Source organism: Brassica napus, chromosome C3 (genome assembly GCF_020379485.1).
Source record: "Brassica napus cultivar Da-Ae chromosome C3, Da-Ae, whole genome shotgun sequence".
Classification (NCBI taxonomy): domain Eukaryota; kingdom Viridiplantae; phylum Streptophyta; class Magnoliopsida; order Brassicales; family Brassicaceae; genus Brassica; species Brassica napus.
This window is the reverse complement of record NC_063446.1, coordinates 33,521,990-33,545,738: the sequence shown is the minus strand read 5'-3', so window position 1 is coordinate 33,545,738 and position 23,749 is coordinate 33,521,990. Positions and strand designations below refer to the sequence as shown.

The window sequence follows — 23,749 nt, the reverse complement described above, 5'->3', positions numbered from 1 at the left end:
GTGAATCTCGTTTCCTATGAAATGAATTGATTGTGAACCTGGTTGTGTTAGGTGTGATTAATGGTTAGATAGAAATGGATGTTTAAGTGTGATTAATGTGTTAGTTATATGTCTAGTCGAATTGATTGTGGGTGTGATGAATGTGTTTATCTTTTGTGATCAAAACTTCTTTTCTTTCTATGTTCTATAAATACAATCATTCTTCTCTTCTATCTATCAAACTCACCTTCCTTTCTTCTTATCATATCTTCCATCTCTCTTCTTATCAATATTCAGATATGGATTCCAATCCATATCTAAATTTTTTTGATCTTCTTCAAAGTCAACAAGAGAGTAGCATCGGTTTAAAATCTTCTTATATTCCTCTATTTGGCACTCAAGCTTCTGAAGGTTCAAACTTCGAACAAGACAGTCCTGCAGCGCGTACACCAAAAAGGACGTGGATACCAACAGATGATGTAGTGCTCATCAGCTCCTGGTTAAACACGAGCAAAGATCCCGTTGTAGGGAATGAGCAAAGGTCTATTGCTTTCTGGAAAAGAATTACAGCGTACTTCTCCGTGAGTCCCAAGCTTGCTGGCTGTGTAAAAAGAGAGGCGTCTCACTGTAAGCAACGTTGGCACAAGATCAATGATTTAGTTTGCAAGTTTGATGTTAAGAGTTTTCAAGTCTTCTAAGACAAATGATGTAGTATAAAAGATTGTCGAACCAATTCTAAGGGATTCAAAGCACCGAGAATGCAAGTACATACTTAATCTAAGTGCAATCGATAATTTGGATGGTTTTAAACTAATACTAATAATAAAATGCAATAACAGAACAATAAAACAATAAAAGAATTGACTTTCTTTGGTTATGATAAAAGAGAACTCATGGGTATAGGAATTAGACATTGGGTGATCAAGTTTCAAACTAAGGATGGCAAATGATCAATCAAAATATCAACCTTAAGCTTAGACACAATCTTAAACAAACTCTATGTCTAGATGAATGTTCATTTACTAACATATTTCAAACATCAACTGTCTTTGGTTGAATAATATGAAAGCAATCATTACTAACAAGTCTATTGGCTATCTTAACATCTTTAACAACAAATATCATTGGTAAAGTATGTTAAAAGCTTAGGAGAGTTGTCTCAGGCATTTCATCAGACACCTTGTGGGTGGAAAATGCCTAAAGATCAACTTTTGAGAGGCCAACTCAGAAGATGCATTATGAATACTCTACTAGCAAGGAATAAGAAGGATCTACACTATAACATCCTAGATATAGCCTAATCACCCTTAATCTCCCTAACCCATGAATTCAAGAGTGGATTACTCACTACTCTTCATGATTCCTCTTAAACCCATATTAGATTTCAGATTAATCATGTAGAGAAATACAGATAATAGATTAGAAATCAACAGGATAACATATGATCAAATGAATCAAAGAGATGAACTTTTTCAAGAGGTTTTTGGTGGTTTTCTCCAAGATAAAAGATGATATGCCTCCTTTTTTTACAAAAGGTACTTAAAATTAGGTTTAGAAAGTGTAAAACGTCAAAACAAATGACCAAAAGGTCCCTGGAAAATCATAAGTTTCGACTGAGTAAATGACGCACAGAGACTTCATGGTGTCGCTCCGGGAAGTCGCTCCAGGCCTATTGTTTTTGCCTCCAAAGTGATGAAAAGGCGAGTGACGTAGGTGGGTCGCTTTGGAGGTCGCTCTGGGTTGGGAGCTACCTTATGGTATCGCTCTGGAAGGTCACTCTGCGATGCTCGACCAGGATGGATATGCCTCTAGTAAATTGATCATAACTCCTTCATTACATCTCCAAATGACTTTAAACTACTTCCACTAGAAAGCTAACTCAATTTGCTGTGTTTTCACAAAATCTTAGCAACAGAATATTTCTCTAAGGCCTCCATCCATGCTCATATTTCACCCCTTTTTGGATCACAATGCTCCCAAACATCTCAAATCACTCCATGGCACACTCCAACACCTAATAAGGATAATGAATGCAATATGGACTCTAAAGATGCCTAATTATTAATCTATATGATCAAAATGTACAAGAATTAATGGCTAAAATCATGTAATTATACAAGATATCAACTCCCCCAAACTTGTTCTTTACTTGTCCTCAAGTGAACTTTCAAGAACTCATAGGGATGAAAGGTTTGAAGGTAGGAGCTCATAGCCAAACACTTTTTGTTATACTCTAGCTTCTCTAGGCCTATCAATACTCTTATGCCTTTACACAAGTCGCAATGCTCATCAAGCAACAAATACCTTCAACCAACTCTCACATTTATTCACACGCACACACACAAGGTGAATCTTTACAAATGAGCACATGATCTCAATCATTTAGCTTGGTGAGTGAAATTGGTCTAATGTGAAGCAAAGAGTTTTCAAATGCATATTTTGTGGTGACTCACACTCAAAAATAGGAGTAAGAACATTATGCAAAATTTATCTAAGAAAATGAGCAATTCATGCATACAATGATTTGTTCTCATCATTCTACCCCTTTCCTAAAGATCTTTAAACTCTATCCCTTTTCTTGGTGGTAATCTCAACCATTTTTCATCCCAAACACCCCAAAGACCACACTCTCATCTCTCACCCAATGAACACTTTTCTTTCACTTATCTTAACCAACTAGGAATTCTTTCTTTTCTTATTCACTAAGCTCTTCTTTTTCTTTTCTTTTCCCAACTCTTTTCATGTTTCTTTTCTTTTGATTCTAAAGGGGATTCTACTTATAAACTCTAGAACTTTTTTTTTATCCCTAGTGGTTTTCTTTCTTTTTCTCACTCTTTTGGTTCATTTCTTTCACTTTCTTCTCATATCCCAATCCCAAGATCAAAATCAAGCTCACAAACCCAACAACCATCCTAAGTGCCAACTCAAATGAGGTCCTAGTGCTAGCTAAAGATAAGAACAAACCATTGTCGCTCTTGATACTCTCAAGATTTTGCACATGACTAGCTTTCATAAAAGGCCTCACTCAAGCAAATCAAAGTTGGTTTCAAGGAATGTTAAGGGTTTAAGGGCATGGGAGTGTCATTTGGGTTAACAGAGAGTGGTGCAATGAGATAAGATAACCCAAATGTGTATGAAATCCATGACTAAGTATGCAAGTGCCCATGTGCAATAGAGATTAAGTTCATCTAGCTCAAGTTCAGCTTGGAGTTGGTTTCAAGAACAATGTCAATATCAAGCAAGCAAACAGGTTTCAAGAAGAGTTTTCAAGGCTCGAAACATGCAAGCTTTTACAAGAGATGGATTCCAGACAAATACCTTAAGGCATTTTTAATCATTGCTCCCTATGCAAGTGAATGCAACCTATATGCATGTTTCTAGACTCAATCTTAATGATGCAAGATGCAACTACATGCTTCTTTTTGTGTTTTTCAAAAACTCTTTTTTTTAGTTAATTTTTTGGTTTTTCTATGCAAATATGTATGTACAATGCAATGCATGAGACTCAAAATCATCAAAGAAAACATGATCAAATACTTGGTACCTCCCCCAAACTTAGTTTACACAGTCTCTGTGTTAGTAAGTTGAAAGAGATACCTAAAAGAGAGATAGATGCAAAGAAAAACTGGTATATACAATGGAAAGGTGTTGGAGTGGTACCTCAAGTGGAAAGTGGAGATGGAGGATCCTTCCCACCTTCAAGAGTGATGGTGATGACCTGAGAGAGAGGCTCTTGAAGCTTGGTTGGATCATCTTGGAGTTGATGAGTCCTTGTGGCCTTCTTGTCATGAGCAGCCTTTGTGGCTCGACTCACCTCCTCCTTTTTAGCACTTTTCAAGTGCTCATCACATATCTCTTTAGAGGACTCTCCATCAAAACTTTCTTTCTTACTAACAATCACTGCATCCTTGATCTTCTCAATGGAGGGGTCTCCACAAGTGATGGTTCCACAATACTCAACATCCAGTGGAGACTGAATTGGGTAAGAGACAGCTTTGTTCACATTGAGGAGTGTGACCTTCTTGTTGGCAAAATTGATGCAAGCACCCACAATAGTAAAGAATGGTGTGCCCAGGATCAATGGAACTCTCTTTTCAGTTGCCATCTTCAAGACAGTGAGGTCTATAGGGATGGTGCAAGATCCAATCTTCAAAGGGAAGTCCTTGATGAGACCAATAGGGGTAGTAGAAGAAGAATCCCCAAACGTGAGAGAGGAAGTATCTGGCTCCATGTGTTCAATCTCAAGACTCTTCACCATCTCCATTGAGATCACATTCACACTTGCACCAGAATCAACAAGAGCATCATCAAAGGTGAGCTTACCAAAGGAGCAAAACAAGGTGAACTTCCCTTGGGATTCTAGTTTAGGGAGAGACTTTGGTGTGACTGGTGGATCAAGTTTCAAAGTTGAGATGTTGAGAAGCTCTGCTACTTCTGCTTGGTGGTCTACAATGTCCTTGATGAGCATCATTTGGACATGAGCCTCACGCATACCCGAAATCGCTGGAAGCTTAAGTCCAATATCACTTAGGTCTTTTCTGAACTTGGAAATCACCTTCTTTTGAGCTTTGGTGAGGACCCTTTGTGGAAATGGGAGCTTGTCATAGGGTGACTGCTCAACCTCAGTGGTGTCCTCCAGCTTGACCTCTTTCAGCTTCTGGTCAGCTCTCTTCGCAACTGGTTTCTCAGGCCTGGGTTCATCTCCCTTCAAAATCTTTGCTTCAACCATTTTGTCAGCTTCCTCCACAATCTTTGCCTCAACTGTTGCTACAATCAGATGCTCAACCTGTTCAATCTCAGTTCCAAACACCAATCTTTCAATTTCATCTACCTCTTTCTTGTGGTTACTCAATTCAATCCCTGAAGAAGTAGTAGAGAGGACAACATTGCAATACTCCTTGGGATTTTGCTTAGATTTTCCAGGTAGAGACCCTTGCTGGTGATTCTGGTGAGTGGTTATGGAAGCAAACTGGTTTTCCAAAGCCCTGAACTTGTTGTTGAGCTCATTGTAACTTCCATCAATCTTGGAGTGAAGGTTCTTCAACTCATATCCAACCTGCTTCTCACTTCTAGTCTGAGACTCCAAGATCTGTTTCAGTAGAACATCAGTGCTGCTTTCCTGAGGAGTAGAGGTAGAAGGATTAGCTTATTGTTGAGAAGACTGGTTCCCTTTGTTGGAGAAACCAGGAGGAGGGTTTTGCTGAGGCTGATAGTTGTCTTGCTGGTTGTTCCTAGGCTGATAACCACTCTGTTGGTTGTTAGGATATGATTTCTATTGGTAGTTGTTGTACTGAAAGTTGGGCTCTTTCTTGTACCAACTGCCATTGTTGTTGATGAAACACAACTCTTCTTGACCTTCCAAACCCACAACTTCATTGACAACATGTGGTGTCTCTTGGTTTGGGTTACCAACAAAGTTCAGCTGCTCTTGGGTGGATTTATCAGCAATGAGTATGTCTATCTTATCCTGTAGAGCCTTTAACTCCTTTCTCGTTTGCTTGTCATCTGTTCTACTGTCTCTGTCGTGGTCTCCACTGTAGACTGCGTCACTCTTTACCATGTTGTCAACCAGCTCCTCTGCATCTTCCTCAGTTCTTCCCAAGAAATACCCATTGCTAGTTGTATCTAATTTGGCTATGTACTTAGGAAGAGCACCCCTGTAGAATGTGCTCAGCAAGCTGTCCTTAGAGAAACCATGGTGTGGGCATTGAGCTTGGTAGCCCTTGAATCTCTCCCAGGCTTCACTGAATCCTTCCAAGTTCTTCTGTTGAAAGCTGGAAATCTCATTTCTCAGCTTAGCAGTTCTTGAAGTAGAGAAGAACTTCTCCAAAAATGCTTTCTTGCAGTCATCCCAGGTGGTGATAGAGTCGCTGGGTAGAGACTTCTCCCACTGACGTGCCTTATCCCCCAAAGAGAAAGGGAATAACTTGAGCTTTAAGGCGTCCTCTGACACACCATTGGTTTTTGACAACCCACAGTAGCTGTCGAACCTGTCCAAGTGATCAAATGGGTCCTCTAAAGCCAAGACTTGATACTTGTTGTTCTCGATCACGTTGAGGAGTCCTGATTTGATCTCAAAGTTGTTAGCTGCCACAGCCGGTGCTCGGATTCCCAGTCTATGACCATGAATGTTGGGGCGGTCATATGTGCCAATGGGTCGAGCTGCTCGCTGTGGGTGTTCTAGCCCTTGCGGTTGATCTGCCATATCATTATCCAATCTATGCAAGTGAGCCTGTTGCTCTTCTTCTCTTCTCGCTCTAGCACACTCTCTTTCTAAAGCTCTGATGTCTGCAACTCTTGGAACTAGGTTTGATGGACCCCTGCTCCTCAAGTTCATACACCTGAAAGTTAAAGGGAGGTGAAGAAGGAGAATCAGTAACAAAAGAAAATAAAAATGACTTAGTCTCTAGCAAGTGACTAAATCTCAATGTTGAAATCTACTCAGAATTCGGTAACGGCGCCAATTTGCTGTTAAGAGTTTTCAAGTCTCCTAAGATAAATGTTGTAGTATAAAAGATTATCGAACCAATTCTAAGGGATTCAATGCACCGAGAATGCAAGTACGTACTTAATCTAAGTGCAACCGATAATTTGGATGGTTTAAAACTAATACTAATAATAGAATGCAATAACAGAACAATAAAACAATAAAAGAAGTGAGTTTCTTTGGTTATGATAAAAGAGAACTCATGGGTATAGGAATTAGACCTTGGGTGATCAAGTTTCGAACTAAGGATGGCAAATGATCAATCAAAATATCAACCTTAAGCTTAGACACAATCTTAAACAAACTCTATGTCTAGATGAATGTTCATTTACTAACATATTTCAAACATCAAACATCTTTGGTTGAATAATATGAAAGCAATCATTACTAACAAGTCTATTGGTTATCTTAACACCTTTAACAACAAATGTCTTTGGTAAAGTATGTTAAAAGCTTAGGAGAATTGTCTCAGACATTTCATCAAACACCTTGTGGGTGAAAAATGCCTAAAGATCAACTTTTGAGAGGCCAACTCAGAAGATGCATTATGAATACTCTACTATCAAGGAATAAGAAGGATCTACACTATAACATCCTAGATCTAGCCTAATCACCCTTAATCTCCCTAACCCATGAATTCAAGAGTGGATTACTCACTACTCTTCATGATTCCTCTTAAAACCATATTGGATTTCAGATTAATCATGTAGAGAAATACAAATAATAGATTAGAAATCGACAGGAAAACATATGATCAAATGAATCAAAGAGATGAACTTTTTCAATAGGTTTTTGGTGGTTTTCTCCAAGATAAAAGATGATTGGCCTCCTTTTTTTACAAAAGGTACTTAAACTTAGGTTTAGAAAGTGTAAAACGTCAAGACAAATGACCAAAAGGTCCATGGAAAATCATAAGTTTCGACCGAGTAAATGACGCGTAGAGACTTCGTAGTGTCGCTCCGGGAAGTCGCTCCAGGCCTATTGTTTTTGCCTCCAAAGTGATGAAAAGGCGAGTGACGTAGGTGGGTCACTTTGGAGGTCGCTCTGGGTTGGGAGCTACCTTATGGTGTCGCTCTGGAAGGTCACTTTACGATGCTCGACCCGGATGGATATGCCTCTAGTAAATTGATCATAACTCCTTCATTACATCACCAAATGACTTGAAACCACTTCCACTAGAAATCTAACTCAATTTGTTGTGTTTCCATAAAATCTTAGCAACATAAGATTTCTCTAAGGCCTCCATCCATGCTCATCTTTCACCCCTTTTTGGATCACAATGCTCCCAAACATCTCAAATCACTCCATGGCACACTCCAACACCTAATAAGGACAATAAATGCAGTATGGACTCTAAAGATGCCTAATTCTTAATCTATATGATCAAAATGTACAAGAATTAATGGCTAAAATCATGTAATTATACAAGATATCAAAGTTTTGTGGAGCGTACGAAGCTGCAACTATAGAGAAGAGTATCTCACTGTAAGCAACGTTGGCACAAGATCAATGATTTAGTTTGCAAGTTTTGTGGAGCGTACGAAGCTGCAACTATAGAGAAGAGTAGTGGTCAAAATGAGAATGATTTTCTCAAACTAGCCCACAAAATCTTCTTCAACAACCATAAGAAGAAGATCACCCTTGAACATGCTTGGAAGGAGCTCCGCAATGACCAGAAGTGGTGTGAGCTTTTGACGGCCAAAAAGAAAGGAAACTCCAAAAAGAGGAAGTGTGAGGACGGCTTTGATTCAGCAAGCTTTCAAGCTGATACTGTTGTAGATGATGAAGGAACCATTCGTCCCCCGGGGGTTAAGGCAGCAAAAGCCCGGGGTAAGAAGACGATGGTTGAGGGGAAGGAGCTGTCTGACTTTCAGACTATGTGGAGCATCAAGAAGGAGGATTCGGCAATGAAAGAAAGGCTCTCCAAGATGAAGCTGCTTGACAGTCTCGTTGCAAAACAAGAACCGCTAGCTGATTATGAAGAAGCTCTGAAGAAGAAGCCCATTAATGAGTTGATGTCTTATTAGTTTAAGTGAAACTCTCGGTCATGTTCTTGTTGTGTTTGAGATGTTCTGGTATGTTTGTCTTGGTTATGTTCTTGTTCTGTTTTAGTTGTTTAAGAAGAAGCTTCGTTTAAGTTTCATGTTTTGTCTTGGTCATCTTCTAGTTTTATTGTACTGGTTATGTTTCATGTTGCATTGTTCGGCGTATTGATGATATAAGTCTCTTGTTCTCATGTTTTATTGTACATGCTTGTGTTTCCTTTTGTTGTAAATGCTGTCTTCTTCTCATGTTCTCATGTTTTTGCATTGTTCTACTTCAGGTCAAAAAGAGTGTAGCATTGGGAGTGGAAGATTCACGGAGTAGGTCATTCAAACGCTTGTCTTCTTCTCATTCACGGAGTAGGTCATTGTAGTCTTGTCTTTGTTTTGTAGTGACAATTTTGTAAAGACTTGTGTCACAGACTTGTAAACACTTGTGTCACGGACCACTCTTGTTTTGAACTCTTGTTGTATTATCAGTCACGGAGTTGTAACTTCTTCTGTCACGGGCCACTCTTGTTTACAATTTGTCATGGACTTGTAAAGAGTTAGACTTCTATATGAAGTTGATAAACACGAAAGTTTTATTCACAACATCATTCACTCATTTTATTCAAAACACCAAAGTTTCATGATTCTGATTCTCTTGTCGCTTTAGTCTTCTTATATCTTCTATACTACAATCCAAACTTACAAAACCACAAGAGCATGATCAATTGATCGCTTTAGTCTTCTTCTATCTTTAATCACCATTAACTCATATTTACAACACCAAAATCTCATTCTTTACTCATCTTCTCCCTTTAATCACCATATATGGCTTCTTCTTCTCAAAACAATTTAGAGGGATCAATTAATGATACATTTGATCATATCTTTGATCAACACTTTGATCAATCCCTTGAGAGTTTTACCATTCAATATGGTGATCAAGAAAGGAAAAAAGAAAAAATCGAGCTTATATCGAAAGAAACCGTGAAGAAGGCCATGTACGTTTATGGAATGATTATTTCAGTGAAACTCCAACGTGTCCTGAAAATTTATTCTGACGACGTTTTAGAATGAACAAGCCATTGTTCATGCACATTGTTGATCGACTATCCAACGAAGTTCAATTCTTTCACCAAAAGAAAAATGGTCTTGGAAGGTTTGGTCTCTCTTCACTCCAAAAGTGTATAGCAGCTATTCGTGTCTTGGCATATGGTACCGCGGCTGATACGGTCGACGAATACCTCAGGCTCGGTGAAACGACAACTCGGTCGTGTTTGGAGAATTTTCTGGAAGGAATAATTTATTTGTTCGGTGATGAGTACCTAAGAAGACCAATATTTGTTGATCTTCAACGTCTACTTGATATTGGAGAGTATCGTGGATTTCTCGGGATGATAGGAAGCATTGATTGTATGCATTGGGAGTGGAAGAATTGTCTCACAGCTTTGAAAGGGCAATATTCTCGTGATTCGGGTAAACCAACAATTGTTTTAGAGGCGGTTGCTTCATATGATCTCTGGATATGACATGCTTTTTTTGGACCTCCAGGTACCTTAAATGATATCAATGTTCTTGATCGTTCACATGTTTTTGATGACATAATAAATGGTCAAGCTCAGCAAGTCACTTACTCTGTCAATGGAAGAGAGTATAATTTGGTTTACTATCTCACTGATGGTATTTATCCGAAATTGACAACTTTTATCCAATATATTCCAATATCACAAGGGCCGAAAGTAGTTTTATTTGCTCAACGTCAAGAGGCTGTCCGAAAAGATGTCGAGCGTGCTTTTGGAGTCTTGCAAGCTCGTTTTGCCATTGTTAAAAAATCCAGCATTTTCTTGGGATAAAGTCAAAATTGGGAAAATTATGAGAGCATGTATCATACTCCATAATATGGTAGTAGAAGACAAACGAGATGGCTACACTCAGTTTGATGTTTCAGAGTTCCAACAAGGAGAAGACAACGGAAGTTCACATGTGGATCTCACGTATTCTACAGATATCCCTACAAATATCGCCAATATGATGGGTGTTCGAACTATAATTCGTGATAGACAAATGAATCAACAACTGAAAGTTGATTTGGTTGAACATGTATGACTTAAATTTGGACGTGATGAAGACAACAACTGAGTTCGGATGATTCTTTCAAATTATTATCGTTTATTTTACTAATCTTTGTTTTAATATTTTTATTTAAAAATCTATGTTTAAAATGATATGTTTTACTATGTTTTATTTAATCAAAAAAATTTAAGTTTAATAAAAAAATGTTTAATAATCTTTTTTAAAGAATCTTTAATTAAGAGACTTGCATTGGAATATATAAATGTTGGATCTCTTAACTAGGTCTCTTAACTCACATTTACTACTTAAAAATATTAAAAAAATTAAGAGACCCTAAATGGGTCTAGAAGCCATGAATTGAATTTGTTTCTATCGTACAAACTTCATGGTGAGAGAGTCGATAACTGCATCACTATTTCATTTTTATAACACAAAAGTTAGAGCAAAGCAAACAAACAACTAAAGTTTATATATTTTCGGAGCGTCTCCTTAACTGTATCTTGAGTCTAACATAAAGAAAGGTGCTAAACGGAAGAGAATTAAACGTCGGTATGTGAACATACATGTTGCCAGACCTAACTCTCTCAATGTTCCACTTTCATCCAAAGACACAAAAATGCAGGATATATGTTTCATCCAAAGACACACAAAGTGCATACAAGAGAAAAACTAAGCCCACAAAATATCACCATTCCAGTCCATTCTTGAGGATGGCTCAAAGTTTTCGACGGATTTATTGTAGAGTATCGACTGTGTGTAGTGGTTTGTGGAACAATTACAAGGGTGGTTTTAGTTATGTCTACCGAAAGTTACTTAAGTAAATTATAGTTGATGTAAACCTATGCATTCCAACATTAATGGATAGTTAACGAGTCTTAGAGCAGTCTAACTTTTAGATATATATGGAGTACAAAACCAACACTCTTTTAATAATTAAACAGTTGTTCCACTCCCGTTTTGGATAAAATTCAAAAGTTAGTTGCTTGCATGAGTAGATCCGTGACCATTATAATACGTACTACTTGCATATTTTTTCTTTCAAAGGCTCCCAGTGGAGTACTGTGTGGGGTACGTAGATCGAACAATATCAGAATTCATGGAAATTGTTGCTATTTTACCCACACCACACCCATCTTACACTAGTCTCGAGTTTAGATAGGCTAGTACTTTAAATAACACTATAACCAGTAACCAGTTCTTATAGTTGCGTTTGGATATTTTTCAGTGCTTTAATGAGTACCCTGATTAGTAAAGGAGACGTTTCCCTGCTGACTTCTAGGTATCACCGTATACACTAAAGCAAGCACAAGTCACCTAATTAATCAAATTTTGACACATGTAATTATATTTTTACAAAAGTGTTAAAAGTTAAAAATAACTGTAGGCAACGGTTGCTGGAAAAAAACCCATCACCCACGAACTTCCATTCTCAAGTGTCTTGGTTTGTTATGCTTTAACTATTTTTACAAATAAGTTTTTTTATAACACTAATATTCAACTATTTAAAAAATTTGTTAAGAGTCTATTGTATATCTGTTTTTGTGTTACCATTGGAATTTCAAAGTTGGTGTTGACTACAAAAAGAGGCGATGGAGAAGTATCTCAAAATACAAAGTCAACCAAAAAAATCCAGAATGTGTTTTCTTTAACCATGTATTTATCTAATTGATCTTTATAAAAGACTTCAGATTCTAAGAAAACTTTCAAACAAAAAATGTCAATAAAAGTTTGATTTTTATATTTTATTTGTGTTTCAATTTTTTAATATTAAAATAAAAATTATATTTTTCAGAACACTTGAATTTGATTAAAACAAAATAATTTTAGTGTAAACAAAATCTGCCCCGTGCTATGCACAGAGTGATGATACTAGTCTTATATATTAAAACAAAAATCACAATACCTAGAAGTCACAACCTTGATTCATGTGTGATTTTTTTTAAAATGGATCTAATGGACCTATTTTTATAAAATCATGTTACATTTAATATCTAATCTTATCATTTAAATTTTGAGCCTACCAGAACTTTTTATTGGGCTATCAGTAATTCGATTTAAACAATAGATGATTCATTGGATTTATAGATAGTATAAATTAAATAGATATGATTTAATGTTGTAATACTATACCTCCATATGTTAATTATTTAAATATTTGTCGATGTTAACTTTTAAAATTATAAATATTTTTTTAAATAACAAAAATCATATTATGATTAATATTTACTACCTTAAACCAATGAAAATAAATTTTAAACTATATTGTTTATTTTAAAAATTAAACAAAAACTAAATGTTTAATTATTTACTCGATAATATAAATCTCTGAAGCGAAAATTTTAATTTTTAAAAAACTTTTTAAATTTGTGAAATGTTACAATATCTTTGAATATGACAATAAAACAATATTTTACTAATCTTTATATATATAGTTACGATTTTAATAATGAAATAATAATCCGAAAATATATATATAGAAGAAGATACAAATACATGTGAAAGTTTGAAACAATTTATTTAATAAAAAAATATACCGTAAACTTATTATGTTTTAAAAATTGATAGACACATATATATTATAATATATACCAATTTAGAATTGAAAACAAAATGTTTATATAAAAATAAATGAAAACAAAAACCCGCGCGGTTGCGCAGATCGAGATCTAGTTATCACTTAAAATAAGTAAACCGTCAAATGAAAGATCGATTAATTAACAAAACCATTTATTTAACCTTTTTTGGTGTTTATTGTGATGTATTTTACATTTCATACATAGTTGAGGTGAGATAGTGTGCTTATATGATACAAACATTATTAATTGAGATGCATGAAAACAAGATGATCACCGAAAGAGTGTCTAGATTTGCATGGCTTCCGAACCAATGAACTTGGTAAGACCAAAGGTAAGAGCCATAGCCATCCAACCACCAATCACCACCCTAACGCTTGACTTGAACACACTTGTTTTTCCCAGGACCGCACCGGTCACTCCAAACACCAATAATGCCAGGGTGGCCACAATCGCTACCACCGCCATTCTTACCTTATGATTCTCTATGAATACAGCTGCAAGAAGCGGCATTGCTGCTCCCACTGAAAATGCTAACGCTGATGCCAGTGCTGCTTGTCCTGGATTTGGAAGCCGCTCTTTCTTCTCCTCCTGCCATTAAGTTTACATATGTCATGTCATTAAGGTCCCAGTATATCATCCCATAACCTATTGGTATCTCTTATATATATAAAATGTTAGTTTCAAGTGTTCAAAAATGCCAATTTATATATTAGCTAGCATTCATATGTCAAAAAAATAAATACTTTTTGCGAACACAAATATTTTCAGAATATATGTAGACGGTGAAAATTCAAACGCAAACATATTTTGTTTAACATAATGCTGCGGTTTTGGCTTACGAACCTCATGGTATTTAAAAAAAAATGATGCGGCTTTGGGTTGGAAAAAAACAACAAATATATATCAATCTTACACATATTGAAGCAAGATTTATACTATAGATTGGGATGCATTTTTCAGATACAAAACAATAGTGACGGATTACCAATCTTTCGGTTTATTTTTATGGGAAATACGTAATATCAATTTTTTATTTATGTTGTAGTTAAGGTTTAAGTGTTTAGAAACCACATGGTTACTGTGTATACACTTTACCTCATATTGTTCGTCGATTGCTGGTAGTGATGTCTTAGTCTCACTAGCTCTCTTCATCTGAGCAGTTTCAATATCCCTTTGTGTGCACACAGACACAAACTCTCCAATGGCCATACTGCACGCACCTGCTACAAGGCCGGCAAAACCAACAAGCAACATTGCTTTTACGTCTTCTTTGATAGAACCAACACCCATCATGAGAGACGCGACTGTGACCAGACCATCGTTGGCTCCGAGCAAGGCAGCTCTTAGCCACTGAGCTCTCTGCATGTAGTCCACCTCCTCCTTATCGGCTCTAGGACTGATTCTATGTTGTTTTGGGCTGCTTCTTTCTGAAAGCTCAAAGTTGGAAGCCATGGTGTGTAATTCTTACTAAGTAGTACTTAAACTTTGTTCTATGAGAAGGCTTGTGGAGAGCTCACGCCTTAAATAGAAAATAAGAGAAGGAAAATTTGTTTATTAATTTTTTTTTGTGCACTTAAGAGTGTGGAGAGCTCACGCCTTAAATAGTAAATAAGAGTGGGAATATTTTTTTATTAGTTAGTTGTTACTTTTGTTACCTAATAATATACGTATACAAGAGAAGTGAGAGAATGGTGGTAGTAGTGGTGGAAGCGGTAACGTTGGACACTATACTGCTTTAGAGTGGAAATAGAGGTGGATGGATTTAAATAGCCACCCAACAGTGCCATTGTCGTCAATTCGTGATAAACAATATTGTTGGTGAAATGAGTGGATGGTGTATCTCTTCAATATTATGATTGTTAATTTCTATTTGAATTAATGTTTCACCTGATTGTCGTGACTAAGTATCATTGGGGTTCTGTTTGTTTGTTAAATTGACAATGGTTTTCGATTAACAGAGTAACCATAATGGTTTAAACGTGACCTATTTGCTGGATCTTGCTAGATAATCCCATTATTCCTGTCGTAGGGCTCAGAAGGCGTCTGAGGATTAATATATTACACGAACAGTTTAAATACTTTTATAGTTAATATACTAATTTATATGTTTTTGTTAACAATTATGAAATAAAAAGAATATTTTATCTAGTAAAAATCTGTACACTAAACGTCTGAATTAAATCTTACCATATATCGTACGTAACTCTCCAGGATTCTTTTTCGGTTAACAAAGCTAAACTCTCTAGGATTAGAAATTTAATAACTCGTGGTAATAAAAAGCAACAGAAACAGAACAACATTTTGTATTTTGTTTATGTTTTACTTTTTTATTAGAAATGTAGAAAATAATTATTTTCATGTCCATGTCATTGCTAACATCATTTTGAGTGCTATGTCATTGCAAACATCATCTCATGGTCCATTTTATTTATATTTTAACCTAATCTCATGAGCTAAAAATGTTCCTTTTCTTAATAAAATCTCGCATGCATTTCTCTCTATATGCTTTATGAGTGGGACTGATATTAGTACACAATTTGAATTAAACTGATAATCTTGAATATGAGAGGTGCTGATATTAGAAGACAATTTGAATTAAAATGTGAATGGAGAGTCCTTATTATCTACTGATGATAAATAATTGATGATGCTCTCTTATGTAAATTGACTTTCGTGGTTGAATCTTATGATTTTTTAATCACGCAGGAAGCAACATGGATTCTGTTTAAGCAACTGGATCGGTTGAAAACAGAGGAGAAGCTGTTGAAGAAACGGAGGGAGAAAAGAAGGCAAAGCTAAAGCCATGAAGATGATGACTGAACTGGACTCTGAATAATTTTCTTAGTAGTGATTGTGGCAAAGGAAAGGATGTTGACATGAGTTTTACAGAAACAAGGCTACACCGATTCTTGAGCCCTTACATCCAGAATATGGAGCAGCAACCCGTCATAGAATCCAAGAGTCCCTGATTCCTAATAAGCTCGAGGAAGATGCACTGCAAGAACACTGGTGAATAGTCGAAGCTAGCTCTGCCGCATCGACCGTCATTCCCTCAATTGTTAATCATGGCCAGACATTAAGACGGTAGATTTGTGTTGTTGGATGAGTTTCAGAAAGCAATGACAGGCAGGGAAAGCTCCGCTGTGGCTTGCAAATGCATGGGGGAAGTGTCAAGATGGTCCAAACGTTAGAGTCGTGCAGGACACTTATAATGCGATGAGGATTCGGTTAGAACACCTTCCAATGCCATTTGTGTAGGATTTGAGTTGCAAGATGTGGAAACTTTTGTTGCAAGTTTCTTTTTTGAAGATTTTAGCAAAGGAGGTCTTTTGAGTATGTCTCCTATTGAAAGTGGGTAAAAATCATCGAATTGAAATATGCATAGTGTAGTGTTCTCCTGATTATAGACATGTCTTCGTGAATTTTCCAGTGGAACCTTGATAATGTAGGCATCTTTTACGCACTTGACGAAGAAAATATATTGACGTAAGGCCTGTAACAATGAACTTAAGCACAAAGCCTTTGAAAGGTATGAGCCCTGACGATCTAACTGTATTGAAGACTAAAACTGCTGAAGACCATACGTATTTCAAACTCTGGGTTTTTAAATATATGTGTCACAGAAACAGTTTGTTGTTATAAGAAAGGCCACAATATCTCATCTAGCTCTATGTATTAAGTTAGCTAGCTGAAACACCATTAGTCTGAGCTTCAATGAGAAAAACATTTTTGTAACTCCTCAGGAGTTGCTTCTCGAACAAAAATTATGGTTATTGAAGCTGGTGTAAGCATGGTGAACAAAAGGATCAAGGACGTGCACAGAAACTTTCACGTAATAGAGAGGACCAACTATGCATGTGCAGCTGCAGAACAGAGAGTGCATATCACATGAGCTAACAGAGAGGACGAAGTGTTGAATAATAGCTACGTCTTCATCGATGTGAGTTGGGCCGCATAAGCTTACAACAAAGTTGTGGTTATTTATGAAGTATGACAATGAAAACAGAAGCTTACGGTGTCAAAAGTTGTTTCTTATTTTTCTTTTATGTATATATATATGATATAATAAATTATATGATATGCATGTTCAATAATAAGATTTTGAAAATTATAATATAACTCTGTTAATAATAACATCATGTTCAATACAAATTTCCAATCATAGTTCAGAGTGCTACTAACTAATTAAAGACAAATGAGTTTATATTATAGCTTAAGGGGCTGTTTGTTTCACCATTTGCCATCTCCATCCAAATGATTCATTTGTATGATCTATTCAAATGATCTATTCAGATTTTTGTGATTGTTTGTTTGTCCATCTACATAGCTCATCTAGATGAATCATCTAAATGGATCTTATGTTTGTTTTTTTTATTTTCATTCCTATTCAAATGAGTTTAGTAAAGAAATTACCAAAATATCCTTGTGTTGATTTAATCATATGTTTAATATTACTTTTAACTATATTACATTTAATTATTTAGTTTAATATATTTACATTAGAATTATTTCAAAATTAACGAGTTTTTTTTTGCGGTTTGGGCGGAAAAACAAGTTTTTTCGGTTTTAGCGAGAAAACACATTTTTTATGTTTTGGCGGAAAACAAGATTTTTCGGTTCTGGCGGGAAAACGATATTTTCCGGTTTTGGCGGAAAAACACGTTTTTTGCGAGAAAACACGTTTTTGCGGTTTTGGAGGAAACCACGTTTTTACGATTTTGGCGGGAAAACGCATTTTTGCGATTTTGGCGGGAAAGCGCGTTTTTACGGTTTTGGCGGGAAAACACGTTTTTGGCGGGAAAACGCATTTTTTGCGTTTTTGGAGGAAAACACATTTTTGCGGTTTTGGCAGAAAAACGCATTTTTGCGGTTTTGGCAGAAAAATGCGTTTTTGCGGTTTTGGCGGAAACGCGTTTTTTGCGGTTTTGGCGGGAAAACGCGTTTTTGCGGTTTTGGCGGGAAAACGCGTTTTTGCGGTTTTGGCGGGAAAACGCGTTTTTGCGGTTTTGGCGGGAAAACGCGTTTTTGCGGTTTTGGCGAGAAAACGCGTTTTTACGGTTTTGGCGGGAAAACGCGTTTTTGCGGTTTTGGGGTGAAAACGCGTTTTTGCGGTTTTGGCGGGAAAACGCGTTTTTGCGGTTTTGGCGGGAAAACGCGTTTTTGGTAGGAACACATTTTACGGTTTTCGCGGGAAAACGAGATTTTTCGGTTTTGGCGGGAAAATACAAATTTTCGGTTTTGGCGAGAAAACACGTTTTTTGGTTTTGGCGGGAAAACACATTTTTTGGTTTTGGCGGGAAAACACGTTTTTTGCAATTTTGGCGGGAAAACACGGTTTGCGACTTTGGCAGGAAAACGTGTTTTTTTTGTGTTTTGACGGAAAAATGTATTTTGGGGGTGTTGGCGTGAAAACATTTTTTTGTGATTTTGGCATGAAAACATGTTTTCAGTTTTTGCGGAAAAACACGTTTTTGCAATTTTGACGTGAAAACATTTTTTTTGCAATTTTAGCGGGAAAATGCGTGTTGGGGTTTTGGCGTGAAAAAATAGTTTTTAGCACGGGAAAAAGTGTTTTTGTAGTTTTATCAGTTTTCGTTTGTGTCAAAAATGATAATATGTTTAGGTCTGTAATTTGTGAATTACATTAGGGGTATAATAGACATTATACAATTTTGAATGAACCATCTCCATTCAAATGATCCAAATTGGTTCAGCTGAATGAACTTTAAGCCTAAATTTTCAAAAGTCATTCGGATGATCCATCTGAATGAGTTGCACTTTTAGTGCCTAAACAAACAAAACTCTCATCTTCATCCAGATGGCCCATCCAGATGGAGAAACAAACAGGCCCTAAGTCTTTTATCACTAGACTACCATTGCTTGGTTAACTTTCATAGAATAGAATGCTGTTTTGTCATGTCTATTAGTTATTTGGACTTTTTGCAGAATTGACCTATAACTTAAAGTCAAACACAAAATTAACCTTTTTTTTTTTTGAAAATTGGTTTTGCCCTATTCACCCCACAAAGTTCATATAATTTACGAAAATGCCATCAATTTTTTTTTCTTTTTTTTCGAAAATGACATTTTTACTCTCTCACCCTCATCATTTTCAAGTAATTACAAGATTGCCATTGTCATCAATACCACAACCACCATGAACAACCAATTTGAAGCTCTTAATGCTCACAAAATCGATTTACCCTTCTTCTTTTTCCATTCTTGTGAACTAAACACAACATATCTCTCACTTTCTCTCCACAATGAGCTAAAAAAACCCAAGATTTTGATTCTAAATTTTTTATGGTTCATAGAGTCATAGAAGCTAACGATTCTGGGTGGGTTACTTTCGTTTGTGATTATGTGTGCTTGGAGAAGCCTTATGTATGCTAAGGAACTTATCTCACCAATTTAAGGTATGACATCGAGTTTTTTTCCAGATCTGTTCGTCAGACGACTTACTTGGGAAGTCGTCTGGCTGTAGACAACTTACCTGGAAGTCGTCTGGTCAACGCAGAGGTTATTTTTGCAATTGACTTTGAAATCTGTAACCTGAGACGACTGAAAGTTAAGTCGTCTGTTTTTGTTTGGTTTCAAAAAAATTTCCAAAGAACCTAGACGACTTACATTTCAGTCTTCATAGGTTAGTTTTGCATTTGACTGGATAATTTCAGAAGTTTGACTTCCCCAGACGACTTACATTTCAGTCGTCTGGCGAAAATTAAAATAATAATATTTTTTTAAAAGTAGACGACTTACAGTTAAGTCGTCATAGGTTAGTTTTGCAATTGAAAAAAAAACTTCAAAATTAAATTATACACAGACGAGTTATAATTCAGTCGTCCACGAGACGACTTACTTGTAAGTCGTCCAGGATTTTTTTCCGAGATTCTGGTCAAACCTCGTAAATCCTGGACGACTTACATTTCAGTCGTCTCGTGGACGACTGAATTATAAGTCGTCTGTATATAATTAAATCTTGAAGTTTTTTTTTTCAATTGCAAAACTAACCTATGACGACTTACTGTAAGTCGTCTACTTTTAAAAAAATATTATTATTTTAATTTTCACTAGACGACTGAAATGTAAGTCGTCCAGAAAAGTCAAACTTCTGAAATAATCCAGTCAAATGCAAAACTAACCTATGACGACTGAAATGTAAGTCGTCTAGCTTTTTTGGAGTTTTTTTTTTAGCCAAACAATAGTAGACGACTTATTTTTCAGTCGTCCGAAATAACAGATTTCAAAGTCAATTGCAAAAATAACCTCTGCGTTGACCAGACGACATATAGTTTAGTCGTCTGGACAACTTAGATTGAAGTCGTCCGCGTCTTCTCCGCTAGTTTTTAAGTCTTCTACGTTAGTTTTTGAATAACTTGTATTTTTAAGAGTGATAAGTAACTTCAAGATATGTAAAACTCATATTTACAAAATATGTTATCTCCCTTAGTTTTACTAAATTTGACTAAGTTTTTCAACGTAAACTTATAATAAAATATGATATGCTTTGACTAGTTACTATTGTTTTTTTCCATCTCTTAAGTATTATTGTTATAGACAATAATGATGACTATTGTTATGAGTTGGAAGAAGGGTTAAAATGCTTCTTAAAATGTTGTATCAATATAAAGCTACCAACATTCTTGTTTATTAAGATGAGAAAAAGGCCATTGGAGTTTATTATTGCATATGAGAGATCCAAAGATAAGAAAAAGGCTACTGAAGTCTATTATTTCATTGATTTGTAAATGTGTAAACACATTGTTAGCACATTTAATACATCTTGGAAAACATTATTACTGATTTTACATAAAATTCACAACTAAAAGAGTAGACATGCAATTCACAAAACAGACCACAAACAAAACTATTATAGATCATTCCTCTACAAAGACAAGCTTGGATTCCACTTGAGTAGACAAGACCACACGACTTTTAAGAAGTCCAGACGACTTCTAAGAAGTCCAGACGACTTCTAAGAAGTCCAGACGACTTCTAAGAAGTCCAGACGACTTCCAGGAAGTTCAGACGACTTTGTCAGAAGACTTTTAGGAAGTTCAGACGACTTCCAGACGACTTTACAGGAAGTCCAGACGACTTTACAGGAAGTCCAGACGACTTTACAGGAAGTCCAGACGACTTTACAGGAAGTCCAGACGACTTTGTCAGAAGACTTTCAAGAAGTCCAGACGACTTCCAGACGACTTCCAGACGATTTCCAGACGACTAACAGGTAAGTCGTCCCAGAAGTCTTCCAGATCTGAAAAACCTGCATATTAAATCCAGATCTGAAAAACCTAAATATCCAAAAACGTTCAAATGGCTTAAAAACAGAAAAAAATGAGTGAAAGATTAGATAAATCTACCTTTACATAACACACAAAAATACATATCTAAAAATAATAGATCTATCTTTAAATTAGTGGAAGATGAGTACCATCTAATTAAAAACCTGCAAAAAGATAGATTAGTAAGAAAGACATGAGACAAAACTGGAAAATTCATATAAAGTTTGGTGTTTTCAAGTCAAAGAGATTAGAGTGGGTTTGGAGAGTTTTAGTTTGGGAAAAAAAGTAAGAACTTTATACAACAAGAAGTTACCAAATGAAGAAAAATCAGACATAAGAACTTACCAAAACGCTCAGATCTATTATGAAAGGGAGACTTCGTCAGAAGACTTCCATGAAGTCCAGACGACTTCCTGGAAGTCCAGGCGACTTCCTGGAAGTCCAGACAACTTTGTCAGAAGACTTCCAAGAAGTCCAGACGACTTCCAGACGACTAACAGGTAAGTCGTCCTAGAAGTCTTCCAGATCTGAAAAACCTGCATATCAAATCCAGATCTGAAAAACCTGCATATCCAAAAACGTTCAAATGACTTAAAAATAGAGAAAATGAGTGGAAGATTAGATAAATCTACATTTATAGAACACACAAAAATACATATCTAAAATTAATAGATTTACCTTTAAATTAGTGGAAGATGAGTACCATTTGATTAAAAACCTGCAAAAGAGATAGATTAGTAAGAAATGACAAAACTGAAAAATTCATATAAAGTTTGGTGTTTTCAAGTCAAAGAGATTAGAGAGAGGTTGGAGAGTTTTAGAATGATGAACATTACATTTTTGTTGCAGCCATTTGAGAGGAGGAGAGAGAATGTGTAAATATTTCTTTATATAGGGAGACAAAAAATCCAATTAGGTTAAATATTTTTTACTCAGACGACTTCCTGGACGACTTACATTTCAGTCGTCTGGTGAAGAAATTAAAACAGACGACTTACATGTACGTCGTCCAGAAGAGTTTAATATTTTTAGCGGGAAATTAAATATTTTTAGCGGAAAACTAAAATAGAAGACTTTCCAGACGACTTACAAGTAAGTCGTCTGGTTTAAATTATTTAAGCGGGAAAATATTTTTTTTAAAAAAATTTAGGCGGGAATATTTGGACGACTTACATGTAAGTCATCTGTTTTAATTTCTTCACCAGACGACTGAAATGTAAGTCGTCCGAGTAAATTATTCAACAGACGACTGAAATATACGTCGTCCGAGTAAATTATTCAACAGACGACTGAAATATAAGTCGTCCACACCCTAAACATAACCCCTAAACTTAATTATCTAATTAAAGACTTCATAAAATCAAATCAAACTTGAAAAGTGTTTACTATACACATAAATAAACACATATAGGTGAAAACTAATTTTTGAAAAAAACATTTTAGTTTTCCAAAATCTAACCCTAACAATACATACAATACTACAACATATGTTTGCCAAACTCCTAAACCAAAGTATTTCATGATTCACTACTTCCACTCATCTATCTTCAAAACAAATCAATTTTATCATATCTTAATTTATATCACTTAAAACTGTTTATAATTACTTGATTTTTAGTTTTCACGCATCAAAATATTTTTTTACAAGATTTATAAATTATTCTTAAAATAAACTGGTACCAGACGACTTACACTTCAGTCGTCCAGACGACTTCCAACATGTCAGACGACTCAGACGATTTACTAGGGCTATATTCGTAAAAATGGCTTCTGTTTTTTTGTTTGGTCACAAGGGGCTGAGCTGTAATTTCACTAGGCTTTTAGGTTAGTTTTGCATTTGATTCAAGTTTGAGTATATGTTTGGAGTTAAAATCAAGTTGTGGGTTAGTTTTGGCAAAAACCCTAGTTATTTTTTGTAGAATTTATACATTTGTGGGTTTTTTTTGTTCAATTTTCGGCTACTAAGTCAGTTTGTTTCTCTGTAAAAATATCGGTAATCCTTTTATTTTATTAATTAATAAAAACTTTTGACAATAAATAATGTAAAAGGATACAAACGCAAACACAGTACGTGTAAAGACTAACAAAAGTCGTTGGTGTTAAGTGTTAACTAACATTCCACTATACGGTAATCAGTTCGTCAGGATAACATAAGACTACATGTATCACGTTTTTTTGTGGCCAGTGAAACTCTAACGACTTTTACACCTCTTTGCTTCCTTTTGTGGTTTGTTTCGTGTTTCGTGTGTCCAATATGCATGGAAACTGATATTTATGAAAGTCTTTCCACATGTGAAACTGGCGACATTTAAGGAT

The 23,749-nt window shown here is 35.8% G+C and overlaps 2 protein-coding genes, 1 non-coding gene and 1 pseudogene across 3 annotated transcripts; 3 read left to right on the top strand and 1 right to left on the bottom strand.

The window, feature by feature from the left end:
- Positions 1–5,669: 5,669 nt before the first annotated feature.
- Positions 5,670–5,776, top strand: LOC125584655. Its single transcript, XR_007321565.1, has one exon. It is a non-coding gene; the product is annotated as a small nucleolar RNA R71 (small nucleolar RNA).
- Positions 5,777–6,131: 355 nt separating this feature from the next.
- Positions 6,132–8,493, top strand: LOC106435915 (glutathione S-transferase T3-like). The gene is made up of 2 exons (XM_013876850.1): positions 6,132–6,150; positions 7,985–8,493. The coding sequence occupies exons 1-2, from the start codon at positions 6,132–6,134 to the stop codon at positions 8,491–8,493; spliced, it is 528 nt and encodes a 175-aa protein (XP_013732304.1).
- Positions 8,494–13,279: 4,786 nt separating this feature from the next.
- Positions 13,280–14,716, bottom strand: LOC106435925 (vacuolar iron transporter homolog 2.1). The gene is made up of 2 exons (XM_013876863.3): positions 14,241–14,716; positions 13,280–13,733 (listed from the first exon to the last, which is right to left on the bottom strand). The coding sequence occupies exons 1-2, from the start codon at positions 14,595–14,597 to the stop codon at positions 13,431–13,433; spliced, it is 660 nt and encodes a 219-aa protein (XP_013732317.1). The 5' UTR covers positions 14,598–14,716; the 3' UTR covers positions 13,280–13,430.
- Positions 14,717–14,833: 117 nt separating this feature from the next.
- Positions 14,834–17,408, top strand: LOC125583029 (annotated as a pseudogene).
- Positions 17,409–23,749: the final 6,341 nt, after the last annotated feature.

Bases quoted from the DNA above. Each gene is read 5' to 3' on its own strand.
- LOC106435925 (XM_013876863.3), bottom strand. From the start codon at position 14,597: ATGGCTTCCAACTTTGAGCTTTCAGAAAGAAGCAGCCCAAAACAACAT. The intron at 13,734-14,240 runs GTAAAGTGTATA...ACTTAATGGCAG, and splicing joins CAATCGACGAACAATATGAG to GAGGAGAAGAAAGAGCGGCT.